Raw genomic sequence first — 19197 nt, forward strand, 5'->3', positions numbered from 1 at the left:
ATCTAAAATTAAGAATTTATATTTGTTTTCACTGAAAGCTCTTTTAACTACAAACATATACTAAATTGTAATGAGAAGAAAATCACAAACGATTCCAATTCTTTTCCCAGAGTAGTACAAATACGATGAACCCACCAATCCTAAGATATTTTTGATTCTTACAAATATGCAGTATAAATGAAAGCTTAATATTAAAGTCTTTTCAGAACTAGAGAGTGAAAATATAGTATTCCTGTTATTAAATTTGATGCTTAAAAAAACAGTAAAATAGAAAAGTTTTGTGATATTTTAGTTTTTTTCTAACTATTGTAATCTTATTATATTAGTCTCATTAACTTAAATATATATTTTCCCAAGAAAACCACTTACTTGAATTGCAGGCAGCATGGTCATCTATGCTCAAACGATACTGCTGCTATGAAAATAAAACAAAACATTAATATGCAGACAATGGTAGCTTTCCTACTCCCGCAAACCCTCAAATTACAAGGAATCTGCTTTATTCTCCTATCTGACTGAAAACCTAATACTTTTCTATTTGGAATAATTTGACCACAGGAGAAGGCAATCATACTCCTCGTTTCTTACTTCATAAAAGTACTCCTCATTTGAAAGAGGAAAATCTGAAACACACTTTAATATGTAGTTTCTGGCACCAATATCAAAGTAATTGTTGAAGCATCTGACTAGTAAAATAAAACTAACAATAAAACTTAGCTTACCTTAAAACTGCCCCAGAATTTTCCCCTGTAAACACACTGTAAATATAATGTAAATACAAATATCACAACAACTGATACTGAAAGTCAAGTATCTCTCACCTGATCTTTACAAAGAGATAAGTTCATCCGAACTTTGTATAAATTCTCAAGTTTAACCATAAGCTTCTTCCACCAGATGACAAGGTAATAAAGAAAAATATCAATTTTAACTATGAAACAATACTCAATGCCTTTCCTTAATAATTTTCCATAAGTTATTTTCTCCATGAGGTGCTAAAGACCAAAAAAAAAGCAATTTGAACTCTAAAGGACTATTCTTGAAACATACAAGAAAAAAAACCACAACTTTAAGTTAGATTAATACAATTCTTTAATGTATTTTCAGAAAGAAAGTGAAGAGTTTGAAAACACTCAGAATAACAGACTATATAAAACCTAGGATTTTAGATTGCTTATAGCAGCATAACATACTAGTCTATCTTTTATTGTAAACCACCATTAAAATATTCTAAGAAAAAATAGAAAATGGCTTATAAGGCTATCAATTTCCAAGGAAAAGTTACTTTCTCCCCTAAGTTATACCAAACATACCTCAGATGTGTAGATGTGCCAACTACACATCCCACTTTCCTCTCAGGAACATTTCTTCCAGTACCAAAGCTGAACTGGAGCTAAACCTAACTGAAAAGTCTGATGTTACACATCACATTGTCTTTGCAAGAAGGCAAAGGACAGCAGAATGTCCTTGATGTCATTTTTCCTTCTCTCTACCCTAGCAAAAGGCCAAAGTACAATTGGGCATTACTAATGAGTTTGTTATGCTTCCCACGAGCTAACTCAGTGGGGAATACGTTTTCCTTTAGCATAAATAATCCTTTGTCCCCAACAAAGATCCACAGTAAGAAGCTTCCGAGACCATTTTTTAAAAAATACAGCAAAGAAGCTGCTCCCATTAAAATAAGGAGTCCCACATAATCAGACAAGAGCTTGAACAGCTGGAACTGCCAACCCCAAACAAAAGAAGGCCTGAATTATAAGGCGTGTGCAAATCAAGAACAGTGACACAGTCACAAAGAAGCTATCACAAGAATGTTTAGTAGTTGCAGTTTTTATGGAAAATTCAAAATTAGTTTTATGAAAGAAATGAAGAATTTGTGCACAACCTTCAATCACTGAACTTTAGCAGAGAGTCTTATATATATATATATATATATACATATATATATATATATCTTCCCCCACATCATTCTTATGAAATAGAAAGAACTACTTTAAAGATAACAAAATTAACCATCTGGATTACCTTTAAAAAGAAGTTATTTAATAAATGGTACTCAGATAAGTTATAATATATCTTCATATGTGAAAAACTATCAGGTACACAAAGATATGCTTTTATTGGAAAACTTTTATAAACTGATGAGATTGTATCAGTGAATCATCATTAACTCCTGAGTATTTACTGTGCTCCAGATCCTAAGAGCCAGTTATTCATACTTTCTAGTCATTCACCATTCTCTTTCCAAATCATTTTTGTCTCATTCTTGTCTACCGTTAGCCCAGTCCCCAATCTGCATCACAATCCCAATTCTTGCTTCTTACTCAGTTTATTACCTGCTTTCCTCTTATCTATCTTTCCCTAAAAGTCTCAGTCTCTACATTTTTTTTCCCCACATAAACCAATTATACCGAATCAGCAACTCTTCATTTCTGGATCTGCACCTTGATTAACAATTTATTGGCTTTTTTTGGTTTCTGTTTTTGTCTGTCTTTTTGGAGAAGACTACTTTAATTCTGTGCCATCTTGAGGAATTCTTTTCCCTCGGATTAGGGCAAAAAAAAAAAAGAGCTCTCAGATGACCAAGTCCAAACTATTCGCTAACCCTGCTTTAACAAGACAAACAGCTTATGCAGAGATCACAAGTGAATACTACACTTAATTTTTAAATCTGGAGAAAATGTTAGAAGCACAGAGTGCATTTATCCACCTGAAACTTAAACAGAATTTGGGCCTGGCCTACTTAGAAACAGTTTCAGCCATGAGGTCCTCAAGATTATTTATGGTAAGGCTCTTCATACCAGTTTGACTTCAGATCATGATAGGAAAAAAATGCCAGCCCGTGGAGCTGCTCCTTTGTTCCACAGCTGTAGGCTCTGAAACTGAGTATGTTTTAATTCCTCACTCACATTATAAAATGTGGTGGGGAGAGCACAAGGTGGTATGTCTCAATCCTGGTACAAATTGGGGGCCGACTTGGAAAAGAATGGCAAAAAAGCAAAGAAATAAAGTAAGTTTCCTCAGAAAAATAGTAACATTAACTGCCACTGCAACACATACACATTCGGCACCAGCCGACAGATTACTGCCAAGACACATAAGCTGCAGGGATGCGGTAAATGCCCAAGCTGGCGCAGTGGTTACTGCTGAGGAGGGGACGGAGATGAGATTAGGACGGAATGCACAGAGGCCTTTCAACTGTACCAGTAAGATTTCAGTTCAAGATAAGCAGTGAGAACACAGGTATTATTATACTGGTCTGTACGCCCTTCTGTGTGTCAAAAAAAACATTTCATCATTTTTAATGTTTCATTTAGAAAAATAGTTAAAGAAGATATCCTGATTTGTTCAGGGGAATAAAAAACAACTTTCTCAGCTTTAAAATTCTGAGTTAAATATTTCCTAAGTGCCTAGAAGAAAAAATAGAAATGCTGTATCCATACCAAACATATTTCATATTTTTTAATGTATACTAAAATAAATCACCATAAAGGCACCACTGGGGTAGTAGAAAGTAGCAGACCCATCTGCTAAATGGGGTACCACCACCTCTCGTGTATGCTTGTTGTAAAGATTAAATAAGGTGATACAAATAAAGTACCTGATATATAGCTAGCACTTAACAAATGAGTTGTTATGATGATACTATGATAGGACATACTTATAGTTCATTTAACATAATTCACCAAATTAAAAAGAGGTAAGAAAACAAAGCTAATATGAGAAATCATTAAGTGTAATTTGGAAAGCTAATATGAGAAATCATTAAGTGTAATTTGGAAAGCTTCTTTTACTAACATAAAAATAAATACGGTTGTAAGTGAACATAAAAACTTTAATACCAACATCCATACTCAAATACGAATGTGTAACATAGAAGTCTCTTGCTAGAATAAGGCTTAAGGATTGTGTCACACATAGGCCCTTTGCTCCATTCAGGCTGTCTCCTCACCGTCCACTCTATTGGTTTCACTCATTTCTGTGGCTCTATCACTGTTCAAGCTATACGTTTGTCCAAGCAGTGTCCACTCCTTCATTTATTAAACAATCATTTATTCACACCCTTTATTAAACTGGGCACCGCAGGCAACAGACGCAGTGATGAACATAACAGACGTGATGCTCTCATGGAGCTACTACATTCGTGTATGTAGTGAATACACAAGGTTAAATCATGGTAATTGTTTTGAAAGAAAAAACAGAGAGAGAGACAGCAGGGGCCTACTTTAAGACTTTGATTGAGTGATTTAGAAATGGTTTTGCTGGAGGAAAAACATGAACTTGAAGAATGGTGGCAATTAGCCAGGGAGAGAGACAGGGAAGAGTTCTATGCATAGAGAACAATTTTTGCAAAGACTGTACAGAAGGGGAGAGAGTTTGGCGCATTCCGAGAACTGAAAGAAGCCAGTATGGCTGAAGCGTGGAGCACGTGCGGCTTAGGATAGGGTTGGAAAGTCAGGCAGTAGCCCCACCACGTGACGCCATACTGAGGAAAGTAGATTTTATTCTAATTGCAGTGGGAAGTCATGGAAGAGTTTTAACCAAGGGAGAGATATAATGTATTTCATAGTTTAACAGAGCTCCCTGAGGGGGAGAGAGAAACATGGGAGTGAAATACTGATGGGTTTAACAGAGAAAGGGGGAAGAAAACAGAAGGAGAGGTGGGTAGAGATGTGGGGGAAAGAATTAGTGGAAACATTGAGAGAAGGAGAAGCATAGAGGGGTAGAAACAGTGAGAGCAAAGGAAACTGAGCACACAGAAAGTGAGTTGGAGAGCAGCCCGGAAGGGGAAAAGGAGGGGATCCACTGCAGCAGTTCAGTGACCAGTGATGGTGCCTGGGCAGGGATGCTGACAAAGTATCCACCGGAGAAAAGTGGATGGGTCTGACATCTATTTTGGAGTTAGAATCAAGACTTGATAATGGTTAGAGATGGAGGGTGAAGGCGAGGGAGGTAAGGGCAGAGTGAAGCGTCAGGAACAACTCTTGGGTTTCTGGCTTAAGCAGCTGAGCAAATGGATAGTTGCAGCGTTTGCGGCGATGAAGATGATGGGAGTCTGAACAGACTGAAGCGGGGAACCCAGCAGAGACAGGGCAAAAGTGCTATGTTTTGGTCATGTCTAATTTGAGAAGGCTTCAAAGACATTCAAGCGGAAATGTCAGGTTGGCAGTTGGAAATACTAATCTAGAGCTAAGAAGAAAGTTCAGGAGGAGATAGAAATTGCCAGCAATCCTTGGGGGATAAAACCACTGGAAAGTATGAGATCATGCGAGAAAGAAATGGAGAAAGCAGTGACAAGGATCTAGGAACAAGTCCTGGAAAAAACCAACATTTAGACATGAGAGAAAGAGTCAGCAAAGGAGATAGAGTCCTTACCTCGACTAATCCAGGTTTACAACTCTTCTGATTTACCTCCTCCCAGAAGCCCTTCCTGATTGGCCTGAATTAATTCTGCCTATATCTGTAGCTCTTGAATTCACACAGCATTTCTCCCAACTACCTGTCCTTACCGTGCTTTATACTATTTTTTCGTTGTTTCTGTACATTGCTTGACCAAGTATATTTTAAGTTCCTGGATTGCTGTCGGAAGTAGTGTTGAGAGAAGTATTCAAGCTGAAAGTTTAGGAAACACTTTTGGTGGGAGATATGTGAACATCTCTAGGAAAAACCAGGTAGGTGAAATGTGACAGCAAAGCTTGGAAATAGCCATACAGCAGACACATGTCTGACAGGAGACTTTTTTTGGGTATTATTTATTATTTTTCACTTTTATTTATTATGTGACCCAATAAATAATTTTGCCTCTCACCAAACATGTCCAAGGTGAAATATGTGAAGTGGTTACTAGTCAAGGTACCAGCAGGTTAAGTGAGCTGCCTGATACACCAGAGGAATCACTATGAAAAAAATGACTAAAACTGGTGTATTTGGCAGAGGGTCCAAACGAACGGGACAGAACAGCTGGGCCAGTGCACAAGGACTCCGGGAGCAATGTGCTACTCAGGAATTCATGGGGCTGCCCTACTGGACAGGTACATTTTTATTACGGCTTTAAATAAATTCCATTGTGGTAGACCACATAATGGTCCCCAAAGATGTCTATGTACTAAACCCCAAAACCTGTGAATATACTGCCTTCGTGGGCAAAATGGATCTTGGCGATTGAGTAAATTAAGGGCCTAAGGAGATGGGAGATTATCCTGGTGAGCCCAATGTAACCACCAGAGTCCTTATAAGAGGGATGCAGAAAGGTCACAGCCAGAGAAGGGGATGTGCCAAGAGAAGCAGAGAGAGAGAAAGAGATGTCATGACACAAGAGGCAGAGAAAGAGAGAGGCTGGAGCTGTTACGCTGCCGGCTTGGAGAGGAAGCAGCCAGGAAACGCAGGTGCCTGCTAGAGGCTGGAAAAGGGGAAGAAAAGAGCTACCCCCCCACCCCCAACCCTTAAAATGGATGCAGCCCTACTAACGTCTTTTTCTTTTTTTTAGCTCATTTCAGAATTTTGACCTCCCAACTGTAAAATACATTTATGTTGTTTTAAACGACCAAGTTTGTGGTTATTTGTTCTAGCAGTAATAGGAATAATACACATAAACATAATGTAATAATACACATCTTAAGCGAAGAAAGGAAGATATTCCCAAAGGGTCAAGACATTTGACCTAGAGAAAGCGATACGTATCCAAACATGGTTAGAAGACATAGCAAGGCCAATGCATTGAAGCAACGAGTAAAGGGCACCAGCTGTATATAGTACACTTAAAAAAAAAAGATGCAAAATTTACAGGTAAAAGCCATTGTGAGTGCTGTGTGTGTGCTATCGTCGTCAACAATGGCCCTGCCTTTGTACATCTGAGATCATTCATTCACTCATTCATTTAAATATTTACAAAGGCTCCTAGCGTTTACTGTCTCAGGGAACAGCACCCACACTCACCAAGTTCCAGGTCTTGCGGACTCCTTCCTCTCTCACAGCTCCGCCCCAGGCTCCAACCCTACCTCAGCCAGAACAATCAGTGGCCATATCTCGTTGTTTCTACCTTTACATTTTCTCTTCAATACCCAAGGCCACTCCTTTAGTTCAAGCCACCACCATCCTTTTCCAGGTTTACTGAAACAGCCTCCAACCAGTCGCCCTCTCTCTACCCTTTCATGCCTCCAACCTGTTCATGTACTGCAGCCAGAGTGAGCCTTCACAAACTCCCATCTAAGGATGTTACTACTTCCCTGCTTAAAACCCTTAATGGGGGCTTCCCTGGTGGCGCAGTGGTTAAGAATCCGCCTGCCAATGCAGGGAACACAGGTTCAAGCCCTGGTCCGGGAAGATCCCACATGCCACGGAGCAGCTAAACCCGTGTGCCACAACTGCTGAGCCTGCACTCTAGAGCCTGTGAGCCACAACTACTGAAGCCCGCGTGCCTAGAGCCTGTGCTCCACAACAAGAGAAACCACCGCAATGAGAAGCCCGCGCACTGCAACGAAGAGTAGCCTCTGCTCATCGCAACTAGAGAAAGCCTGCGTACAGCAACGAAGACCCAACGCAGCCAGAAATAATAAACAAATAAAAACCCTTAATGGCTCTCCACTGCCTTCAGGATAAAGCCTAAAGTCCTTAAGGAAGCCATCAAAGCCTTATAGGATCCCCTCGGCCACCTCTGACCCTTACACTCCAGCCATGTTGAACTTCTTTTGGCCCGTGGAGCACGCTGCTCTCTCATCTCTGTGACCCATCTACATGGAACGCTCCCCTTCCTCCCCTCTTTCAGACTCACTCCTACCTACCCTTCAGATTCAACTGCTCTAAAAAGCCTCCGTGGACCTCCTCCTCTGTTTAGGTTGTATAGCAATATAGGCTTCTATTTTGCTGTACTCTATACTTAAAAAAAATAAGATTCGTAAGGGGGTAACCTTCTCCATCTCTTCCACTTGTATGTAGAACTCAGTGCTAAATTTAGCCCTGGAATTACTCCTAAACAATAAGTGTTGTATTTATTACTAAAGGAAATATGAAACAATAATGAAATAAATCTGTGGTATATTCCTTTAAGGTAAAGGTAGCTTCCAAAGCAGATGAAGATTTTTAAGAGGAAGAAATAAGATTCTTACTACGTAATAAAACATCACATGTTATCTGCAAAATATAAAGCCTCTTCATTTGTTGGGAGTCTTTACTTTTTTATTTGAAAATTTCCTTTTGCAATGTTTGGCAGAGATCCAACCTGAATAATTTAATTTTGTATTACACAGAATTATTAGTTTGTCATAAAATTTTGTGGGATACAAAAATTTTTTTAAAACTTAAAATCCATTTGCCTTTATATATGATAGACTAAAAGACTCTGGAAAACATACGTATACGGTAACAAAGAAATGTAAAAACAACATTAAAAAAAGAATAAGAGCTGTATGTACTGATATGAAAAGATGTCTATTATATGTCATGCAACCAAAAGCAATCTGCAGTACAGTATTTAAGTATGTTACTGGGATCACAGTGTTTTCTAAACTGTGTGTGTGTGTGTGTGTGTGTGTGTGTGTGTGTGTGTGTGTGAAAAAGAAAAACTCTTGAACAAAGTTAAATAATTTTTTCAACAGCCAATTTTTTTTTTTTTTTGCGGTACGCGGGCCTCTCACTGTCGTGGCCTCTCCCGTTGCGGAGCACAGGCTCCGGACGCGCAGGCTCAGCGGCCATGGCTTACGGGCCCAGCCGCTCCGCGGCATGTGGGATCCTCCCAGATGGGGGCACGAACCCGCGTCCCTTGCATCAGCAGGCGGACTCTCAACCACTGCGCCACCAGGGAAGCCCCAAGAGCCAATTTTATTTTGGGGATCAAAAATATTAACAAGTCATCCATCAAGGGAAAACAAAAGTCATAATGTTTAAAATTCCATATAAAGTGAGTCCTTCACCAAAGCTTATACTTTCTTACAAAAAGGTTTATGTTTTGTGAGAGTCGGCAGAAGTCTCTATCAGCACTTCAGCAATATCTAACATATGACTGATGGTTTTAATACTGTAAATCCCCATGACACTTTCAGCAGCAAAAACAAAACTGCATTTAATGTCTCTGCTACATTTCATACATTCTAGGTCTTTGTACATTAGTAATTCACTTATGAAATACATGGCAACATTCTGTTAAAACCACCAACTCTGTAACAACGTAATAACATGATAAAACTTTATGAGTTTTTAGAAGGAGAAACACTAAAGAGATACAATTATAATTATTGCCTGCATCTTATAAACATTACTTCTTAGGCATTTCTCTATGGCAGTTACATTTCAACTAAAATAGGGAAATTCAAAATGAGACAACAGACTGACAGACTCAAGTTTCCTAGTCTCTCAAATTCTATGTACACTGTATGGTTCATTAAGGATGTAAAGGTATATCTGATATCAAAGTATAGGAAGCAACAAATAATAGGAAGAAAGTAAAACACACATACATAGACATACATACACAGCCATGTTACTGTAAGAAAGCAAAACATAACAATACACATTAATCTTAATCCCTTACTTTCCTCATCAACAGCCAGATTGAAAAAACTTATTGAAATAACTGCACTTTCATTCTTATCTCCAAACTTAAATTGAGATTGACAGGAAAGAAAAAAAAAGTGCTGCTTAGTAAAAAGTACAGTAAATGAGCAAAAACTAAATGGGAAAATATAAATTAGGAAACATTACTTCTGAACTGACCAATCATCCAAACATCACTGGACTCATTTAGTTTTTTAGTATATTAGCAGGTATACTGTTGACATTATTCCCTTATCACACACTTTGATTTACCATCACAAGTTACTTCTCACTATTTTTTAATGAAGTATTCAAAATAAACTGATACCCACAGCAGAAATGAACCTGGGCCATACAAACAACTCTGCAGAGAAGTTGCTTATAGCTGGGAATATAAATGCAAGAGTAGTGTGATTAAAAAAAAAAAAAGAGGCTGGACACTGGAGACAGTCTAGACTGGATTCTGGGTGGACCTTAGTAGCTTAATTCCTTTCTCTGAGCTTCAGTTTAATCTATGACATGGAGAAAACACCAAGGAGACTGCAGGATTATTAAGAGGTTTAACAATAATATAAGTAAAGCACCTAGAACAGTACCTGACACATTCTAGGTAATAATGCGTTATAAGCAGTAGTGAGTGTTCAGTATGTGCCAGCAATAATTTTAAGTGCTTTACCTGGACTAACTTAATCAACGAATGGCAGCTACCATGACCTCTGGCACTGCCTTCACCTTCTGCTCCTCTCTGCCTGCCCTTTGGGGATAGCTTGAAACTTTTAATCCAAATTAAACAGCATAGAAATAATACAAGCTATGTGTCAGGCACCGTACTATGGATTATTTCACTTGATCTTCACAACAACCTTCACATCAATAAGGTAGGAACTATTTATTATTAACCTTCGTTTGCACAGTATGAAACTTAGAAAGATTAAGTAACTTGCCTAAGGTCACACACATAGTAAAGTGTGATTTCAGAGCCCCCATGTTTAGAAACTCTGCTACATTAAAAGAAATATTACTTATAATTCATTAATATAAAAATAGCAGAGACACCCACTATTCAAAATCTGTGGGTTTTTAATGAGTTTCTGAAAGAGATGAGTCAGACAGGTAACATGTATCAGGATTCTACACCAGATGACTATCACCAGTTTCCACTTTTTCATTCAAATCCATTCCAATCTCCTCCCAAAGGGAATCTGAGGTGGTGAGACTTCCAATTCCTAATTATTTAAGTCCCAAGTGAGGTAATCAGACAGCAGTTCACAAACTGCTTATCTTCTGAGAGAGTAGGTATGAGCACTCTCCACACAAATGAAGCAAAACCCAAACTCTGACCTAGACAGGGCCTGCAAAAAAAAAAAATCTCTTCACTGAATAGCGACTCAACTTCACCAGACGTACCACAAAGCACTCTAAATCCATAAGACTCAATCCCGTGGTTCGAAAAGTTAGGAACCAGGAATGACTGCATGGTCAAGCACTCCCTCCAGAACTTTCCTCCTACTTCCAAGGCAATCTACAAACCTCCCCGTAACGCAGCCTTTCAAACCAAGACGTGTGGGTGGGGAAAGCATCGAACAGAGCCTCCAGTTATTCGGCGACATGGGCCTTGCAACGACTGGAGGGAACAAATAGGGAAGAAACTGTAAACTCTGCCAGAGTGCAAAATGACTATGTGTCGTTCTCCTTCCAACGTCAGTGACTTCATCACTTCTTGCTGAGGGAGGCACTAAGGAATCAAACGACCCTATATGTGCTAGGTGCTTGGAAATGAAGGTGCCCCTGGAGAGACTAAACTAGCTTCAGGCTCTCATCCCTCCTTGGAGTCTAAAGCAGAGCGGCAGCGGGTCGCTACCTCTCCCCTAACTAGCACACCCACACCTGCCGTCCCCCGCCCCAGCACACCTGTGGCCCCTCGCACCGCACCCGGGTGGGCATGGGAAGGCAGGCATAACTTCACCTTGACGGCCCCGGGGACCAATCAGAGCACAGGACTCCCGCAGCGGGCCAATCGGACAGCGTCTTGGATCCCGTAGCTAGGGGCCCCAACCGAACCACCGCTTCCCCTGCGCGGAGCGCTGGGGGCTCCTCGAGCGCAAGCTGAGGCGCGGCAGCCCCGAGAAGGCAAGTAAGAGTTCGCGAGGAAAGAGAAGGCAAACAGGGAAGTACTCACCCGCCCAGGCGCAGGAGGGTCACTGCTCCCTGTGGGGCGACATTTCGCTCAATCTGTGCCTAACCGGCACGCCCCTGCCCAACCGCCGCCGCAGCCGCCGCCTCTGCCTCGAGCTTCGCAGCGGTTCGCCGCCGCCTGTTTCGAAGGAACCAATCAGAAGGCGGAGAGGGGGCTTGGCTGGAGGCCCCGCCCCCAAGCCGCAGAGAAGCAAGAGATCCGCGGGCCTTGAGTCGAGGGGCGCCTCGCCTTCCTCCGCCTGGCGTCTCACAACTCTGGGGGGCTAAGCTCCTCTTCTCACACACAATGGCTTGGTCATAGAGTACCTCCTCTCATCTGGCCCCTCAGCGACAGCAACAAACCCTTTTTGTCCCGATTAGCAGGAGAGGTGAATCAACTTCTCCAAGCATCCCGGAATAGTGCGCGGTAGAGTTGCTCTGAGTTTTATCCTGTTCTGTTAAGAGCCCCTCCCAATTCTAAATGCACCCGCGATCTGGCTGTACTGAGGGCGCTAGGTTTCCGGATACAAACTGCAGGAATGGGAGTCCTGTGAGGGTTGTGGGGAGAGGGATGGAGAGAAATCCTGTAGCTGCAGGCCACAACTGAAAGCGGAAAGAGGATGTTGGCTTTTCCTTGAGGAAACACCGGAGCAGGGTCTGGGGGAGGGGGGGAGAAGGAGTAACCTCAACGCAATGAGAGCTGCGTACTAGCTCCCAGAGTTGAAGTATGGAGACTGGTCTTGAATGTAACAAGAGGTAGGTCCGTGATCACTAATTGTGGCTTATTATGGGGACAAAATCGGTGCCGAAAGCCTGGAAGGCCAGGCCTTTCCCCTCTTCTTAGTTTTATTTTGTCACATCATGTTGCCTTTCTGGGCCTCAGTTTCCCATCTGTAAAGAGTGGAATTGCCTGGAATGATGTTCCCCAGCATTTATTCCTTCATTCACCTATCAAAAGCAATGAGGAGGTACTGTTGCTTGCTGAAGAGACAAAAGTGAAAACGACAGCCCCTGCCTTCAAGTGCCCAGCAGCGTGGTAATGACTCAGTGGAAACCAGTGGACGTCTGCGAAAAGAGGGAACACCTAACAATCTTGTAGGGTGATGGTCAGAGGTTTGAAAGGGCTTGAATTTTGAAGGACGAATAAGAATTGCCAAGAGAGAGGATAATTTGGAGTAAGGAGTGCTTTCTAGGCAGAGAGAAAAACAAGCTTCCAGGGATGTGAGAGCAGTTGTTCTGGGAATAGTAGTTCTGAATGATTAAAGTTTGGGGATTCGGAGGTAGATCAGGCTGGAGGAGTAGGCACAGATGAAAACCCTCATAGGTACTAAGGAATTTAGATCCTTTCTTGCAGGCAATTGTGATTGATTTGTGTTTCAGGAAAAGAAAAAAAATTCATTTTTGAGGATTTTTGAAGAAAGGAGTAAGACTGGCAGCAATTCTAAAAATTAAAAGATGATAATTACATAAACTAGCTCAGAAGGGAGGGTGAGAAAGAGGTGTCTGGAGATATTCAAGAGGCTGATTTATCTGGACTTGGTATCATGTGACAGCGATGCTGCTCTAAAGAGCACAGGAAAAACAACTGTGGGGGAAGAATAATGCATTTTGGTGTGGGGTTGTGTTCACTTTGAAATGTGAGAGGAACGTGCAGGTTGAGGTGTTCAGAAGATGGTTGGAAAGTTAGGTCTGAAGCTGGTTAAATTAGTTTGTGAAAGAGATACAGATTTGAGAAGTCAATTCAACAAATACTGTTAAACACTTTCTCTGCACCAGACTCCATCCTAAGCCCTGGGGTCCTGCTCTCACAGAGCTTACCTTCTGGTTAAGCAGGTGAAGATGGTCATCCAAAAGTTGACATTTAAGTGGTCATTGAACCTGATGCCCAAGAGTGGTTGCTCCATTTTTTACTGATGTCTATCCCAGAACCCTTTGCTGCCCATGACTGCTATAGATTCATTTTCACAGGACCTGTTGTTCAAATCAACCTATGTTTTATAGTGTTTCTATTTAAAACTAAAGGGCAGGACTTCCCTGGTGGTGCCGTGGTTAAGAATCCGCCTGCCAATTCAGGGGACATGGGTTCAAGCCCTGGTCCGGGAAGATCCCACATGCCGCGGAGCTACTAAGCCCGCGTGCCACAACTACTGAGCCCGCACACCTAGAGCCTGTGCTCTGCAACAAGAGAAGCCACCACAATGAGAAGCTCATGCACCGCAATGAAGAGTAGCCCCCACTCGCCACAACTAGAGAAAGCCCGCATAGCAACAAAGACCCAATGCAGCCAAAAATTATTAAAAAAAAAAAAAAAACGAAACAAAAGCTAAAGGGCAATTTTCCATACCATTTCATTTAGCCAAATTTCAAATGGAGTTCTGGTTTTAAATTGGATTTGTTGAGCCCTAATATGAAAATATGTACACTTCTCTACAGAACCTTAAGAATAAGTGAATTGTGTCACACGGATCTTGTTTGATGAGCCAGTAGTTAACATGTCTTTCATTTTTTCTTACATACATACTATGTAACTAAACATTTGAATACCACTTATTAAAAATAGAAACTATGCTAGTTGAAGTATGTACACATTCTCATTCAAATACACACACACACCACTTAATATTTCTCTAAGACATTTGCCGAAAGTTTGGCAGCAGGGTATCTTTATGGTTGCTTTCTTTTTATTTTCATTGTCTGTTCGGTTTGTCTTGGTAACTCCTCTAAAAGATACAGGACATTGTGATGGAAAGTGAATCCGAAGTCAGGAAATCTGTGCAAATCACTTCTCTAAGCCCATCTTCCTCACATTTAACTTCCACATTTAACTTCCTGGTTAAATGTGGGGATTGGGTAAAGAGTTCCCTTCTAGATTCTTTTGATTCTTGTTGCTTTTCCCTTATGTGTGAAAAAGAGAAAAGTTCCCTTGTTGCTCCCTCAACCTCACTTTTACATGAATTCCCAGTTAGTACCCTGCCCCCTAAGCACACTCACCATCTTACCTACCTTGATTTTAACACTGCAATTAGTAATTGAGGGTTTCACCTAATGAGCTGCAATCTACTTTCATGTGTACATTTTCTAATTGGTGGTTAGGTTAATAGCAATGTTTTAGATGGTCTCACTTGAAATTGACATGGCTGTAACATGCAAGGCAAGACTCACCAGTTTGCTTCCATCGGATAATAAAGTATTTTCGTTCTGACTTTCCTGAGATTGTGATTATGTGCCCGCTTTAAGAAAGCACCATGCGTGGAGATCTAAAATTTTCAAGTTATTACATTAGGGATATTTGTTCATCTGACTAAACATCTCTACCAAATACAGAAGAGTCTCTTATATAACCTTTGAATATTGAAATATGATTTTTTTTTCCCCACAGCTCTTCAAGAATTCTCTATTGCTTGAAGTTTACTGTAGTTGCTGGAGAATTTTTTTTCTTTTTATTGGTTTATTAGTTGTTTTGTTCTGCATTTTGTAGTTTCTGCTGTTGTTTTTAACGCTTTGACATTATTGACTATCAGTCTAGAGATTGTGCCTTGTATGAACTGCTGTATGAAATTTTGGGACAATAGAGATCTTGATTCATTCACAAACTACTCATTCAGCAGATGAGCTGAGAGCCAACTACATTAAAAACAAGACTAAGTTCTATTATAAAGGAATGTTATTGATTTACATTAACAAATATCTGTAAGTAATTCAATGATATAAAATTGTATGATAACAACAGTTGTGATCAATACTAAAATATTATATCTATATAGTGAGCTGAAGAGTGTTCCCTCCAAATTTCATGTCCACCTGGAACCTCAGAATGTGCCCTTATTTGGAAATAAGATATTTGCAGATGATTCCCTCTTCAGGTTTGTTAATTTGCTAGTACGGCTCACAGAACTCAGGAAGGCAGTTCACTTACCATTACCAGTTTATTATAAAGGTTACATCTCAGGAACAATCAAATGGAAGAGACATAGGGCATGGGGGGGGCATGGAGCTTCCATGCCCTGGCACACCACCCTCCTAGTACCTCGACGTGTTCACGAACCCAGAAGCTCTCCAAATCTCATCATTTAGGGGTTTTTTTTAAATTGGAAGTTCCATTACATAGACATGAATGATTAAATCATCGGCCGTTGCTAATTGACCTCCATCTCTGGGGTCCTCTCCCCTCTCTGGAGGTTGAGGAATGGGACTGAGAGTTCTAACCCTCTAATCACGTGGTTGGTTCCTCTGGCAGCCATGTCCCATCCTGAAGCATCTAGGGGCCCACCAGGAGTCACTTTTTTTTTTCTGGCCGCGCTAAGTGGCATGTGGTATCTTAGTTCCCCAACCAGGGATCAAACCCATGGGGAATTCCCAAGAGTCACCTTATTAGCATAAACTCAGGTGTGGTTGAAAGGGTCTTGTTATGAATAATGAAAGATGCTCCTATTGCTCAGGAAATGCCAAGCGTTTTAGAAGCTCCCTGTCAGAAACTGGGGACAAAGACCAAATATATATTTCTCATTATATCACAATTCATTTTCCACATAAGAAGCATTATTACTTGCTATTATAAGGTCTTAACCACTTGCATAAATCCAGACCTAGAAGATTAACTCCTAGCTCTGTCTACAGTGCCCCCTTAGTTCCCACTCATTTCCCACCACCTTCCCCACAGATGCCTTATGATCTGGAAACCCCAAAATACACTCAATTCCCCAAACTGGACCTACTCCCTCAGGCATTCAGAAATTTACTTCTCTGTCTTAAATGTCCTTTCCTTACCCCCCTCTTCCCTGGTGGGTCTGCAATTTCCCATTTGCTCTTCATTCATCAGCTAAATCCCTTTAGTTGGTGGGTACTGAGATCTTCATTTTGCAGTGGTGAAACTGGGGCTTACAACGGTACTGTGCACCCTCCCTCTCTGGCCCAGGTTACTTGTGGTCTTTTAACATCTGCACAACTCCCTTTTCTCCCTTCTTTTGCTCCTGCCACCCCTTTCACCTTGAATCCCCTCCCCTCCTGCCCTGACCCATGGAGTCCTGACTATCCTTCCAAGCCCAGGGGAAATGCCACCTCCTCCTTGAGGTTTTCCCAGGTGAGCCCACAGCGCTTTGCTCTTTGTAAGACCCTCCAGGCAGTTACTGTGTCTTAATCGTCTTTGTATCTCCTATGGAGATTAGCAACAATATCTTACCTAGTGGGGACTCAAGTCTTTTTTGTTGTAGCAAATGGAATCCAACTGTTAGCCCCAACTCACTCCATTTTCTACTGACTAGCCATTTTTAGGACTTCAGGGTTGCCCTAATATTTTAATACGAAAACCTCTTTGCTTGCTAAGCAAGCTCCGTTTTGGCTGATTTCAGGAGAAAGGGACATATAAGCCCATTACTTATAGGTGTTTTATTGTATTCACCAAAGGAAAATGGGGAGAAGAATGCAACAGTATAACAATGAAGGAAGGAAATGAACTAATTCCTGCCTTAGGGGAAGTATACAACAGCTGTGCACCCTGCTGAAGGAGTGTTTTCCAAAAACAAAACAAACAAAAGAAAAATGATTAATTATATGCACTAAAGCCAATAGTGAGCACTTTTAAGAGACTAAATGGAATGTCCCATCACTGGAGTTATCTGCGTACTCTGAATTTGTAAATGCTGCCTCAAGACCCTAACTAAGGAAAGAGATTGCTTGAGGGAATGTTTCATGTGACAATAATTAACTTTTCTGTATGCTATTCTCTTTGAACTTCAAAGAATATGAAATGATCAGGGGGCTATGGAAAATGAATGAATATTCACCAGGGCTTCCAGGGATGAGAAAAGCACAATTTATGTCCTAAGAGTTTGCCTTTTTGGAAATTACCCCCTCAGATTCGATAGGATGCTATTCATCATTTAAAGAAATAAGTTGTATATTTTTCAAATTTTGTTCCCAAAGAAAAGCCTGTTGCCATTATGTTCAGTTTATTGCCCAAATTGAACACAGCCTTTTAATAAAATATATGCAGTAAGGTAAGATGAAGAGCAAAATGAGATTTTCCTTATTTCAACAGATAGACTTGAAGTAATGATTAATTTAATTAGGCAAACAAGGGCATACCAATTTGAGTGAAAGATTCCCTGAAGCCTTGTAGAATAAAATGTAGAGAAAGTATTTCAACCTAGCCCCACATTTACAATTGTGGAGGTTATATAACTACCACATAAATATTGATGAGAATTCTTGCATAAAACCAGGTACAAATGAAATAAAGGAAAGTTATATATAGGATTTATATTATGAGGAAAATGAAGAGCTAGACCCTGCCCCTGCAATGCCCATCACTGCACATCCCAGATTTCACAGAGAAGCGGGGTAAACTTGTGGTCATTCACTCTCCATGACATAAGCATCTCTGCGTGGTGATGGTTGAATGTCCGCAACTCAGTCAGGCGACCCAGAAGACAGGCAAAATGTTGAGGATTTTCAGGCTGATGAATCTTACACAACTTTTGTAGCACATCAAGCAGTGGTTCCTGAAGCTTCTCTACTGCCTCTCTGTCCTTTATGTATTGTCTGTCTGTTTAGAAGTTTAAAATAAAATGACAAAAAAAGTGGAAAAGTAATAATTTGGCATAATTACAGTAATGTTAACGTTTTTGAAGTGTTAAGTTATAAATGTACACTTAAAATGTACAAATTAAGTATTCAAATTGATGAATTTTTACACACACGTATTTAGACTCATGTAATCACAACTAGATCAAGCTATAAGACCTTTACTGCCCCCCAGAGGCCTCCCTAAATTCTCCTTCCAATCAATGTGTACCAGAAAGACTCCATACTGAATCTATTCCTTTAGCTCTAACCCTTGTGCTCTGTTGCTTCTGCATAGTCATGCTGGCTCTGTGCCTTTTGTGAAAGAATGTTGCCTAGAGCCTGAAATATACACGATATCCCATTCTCAAGGTTCTGACCTTTAAAGGTATAACACTTTTCCATTCATATAGAGATAAAAAGTTGCAGAACAGAGAATAACATTTATCTTGTTGGAGGTTTATAGGAACATTGTGACCGCACATATGTGGACAGCTGCAAGAACAAAGGATTCCAGCATCAAGAAGTTTGCAGCAACCAGCCATACCCTCTCCCCTTTTAGTAGAAAAGAAACCTGAATTCTAACTCGGGTAAGGTGGTTCTTTGGGACACTAGTCCACCATCTTCTTAGTCTGCTGGCTTTCCAAATAAAGTTGCTATTCCTTGTCCCAACACCTCGTCTCTTGATTTATTGGCCCATCATGCAGGGAGCAGTATGAGGTTGGACTAGGTAATAAACGCACTCAAGGTAAACTCTATGATGGGCATAAGTATCATTTCTGGTGGGTATATTCTGGAATTGCTGGGTTATAGGGTATAAATGTGTGTAACTTTAGTATGTACCGCTGAAAAGTTTTTCTTTTTTAAATTATAATTTCTTATGGTAAAACTGACAACTAGCTTCTGCCTCAGTATCATGTATAAAAGTGGCTT

General features: G+C 40.6%; 2 protein-coding genes across 3 annotated transcripts in view; both read right to left on the reverse strand.

The window, feature by feature from the left end:
* Positions 1-11755, reverse strand: part of GAS2L3 (growth arrest specific 2 like 3) — a 33799-nt gene extending 22044 nt beyond the window's left edge. The window contains exons 1-2 of the mRNA XM_060164751.1: positions 11708-11755; positions 370-412 (exon numbers count right to left, since the gene is read on the reverse strand). Of these exons, the coding sequence (XP_060020734.1) occupies positions 370-393 (24 nt within the window). The 5' untranslated portion in view covers positions 394-412; positions 11708-11755. The remainder of the gene's footprint in view (positions 1-369; positions 413-11707) is intronic.
* Positions 11756-17046: 5291 nt separating this feature from the next.
* Positions 17047-19197, reverse strand: part of NR1H4 (nuclear receptor subfamily 1 group H member 4) — a 66225-nt gene continuing 64074 nt past the window's right edge. For both annotated transcript variants that reach the window (XM_060164795.1, XM_060164796.1), the window contains one exon: positions 17047-18247. In XM_060164795.1, the coding sequence (XP_060020778.1) occupies positions 18009-18247 (239 nt within the window). In that variant the 3' untranslated portion in view covers positions 17047-18008. The remainder of the gene's footprint in view (positions 18248-19197) is intronic.

This window comes from Lagenorhynchus albirostris, chromosome 11, assembly GCF_949774975.1.
Source record: "Lagenorhynchus albirostris chromosome 11, mLagAlb1.1, whole genome shotgun sequence".
NCBI classification, from domain to species: Eukaryota; Metazoa; Chordata; class Mammalia; order Artiodactyla; family Delphinidae; genus Lagenorhynchus; species Lagenorhynchus albirostris.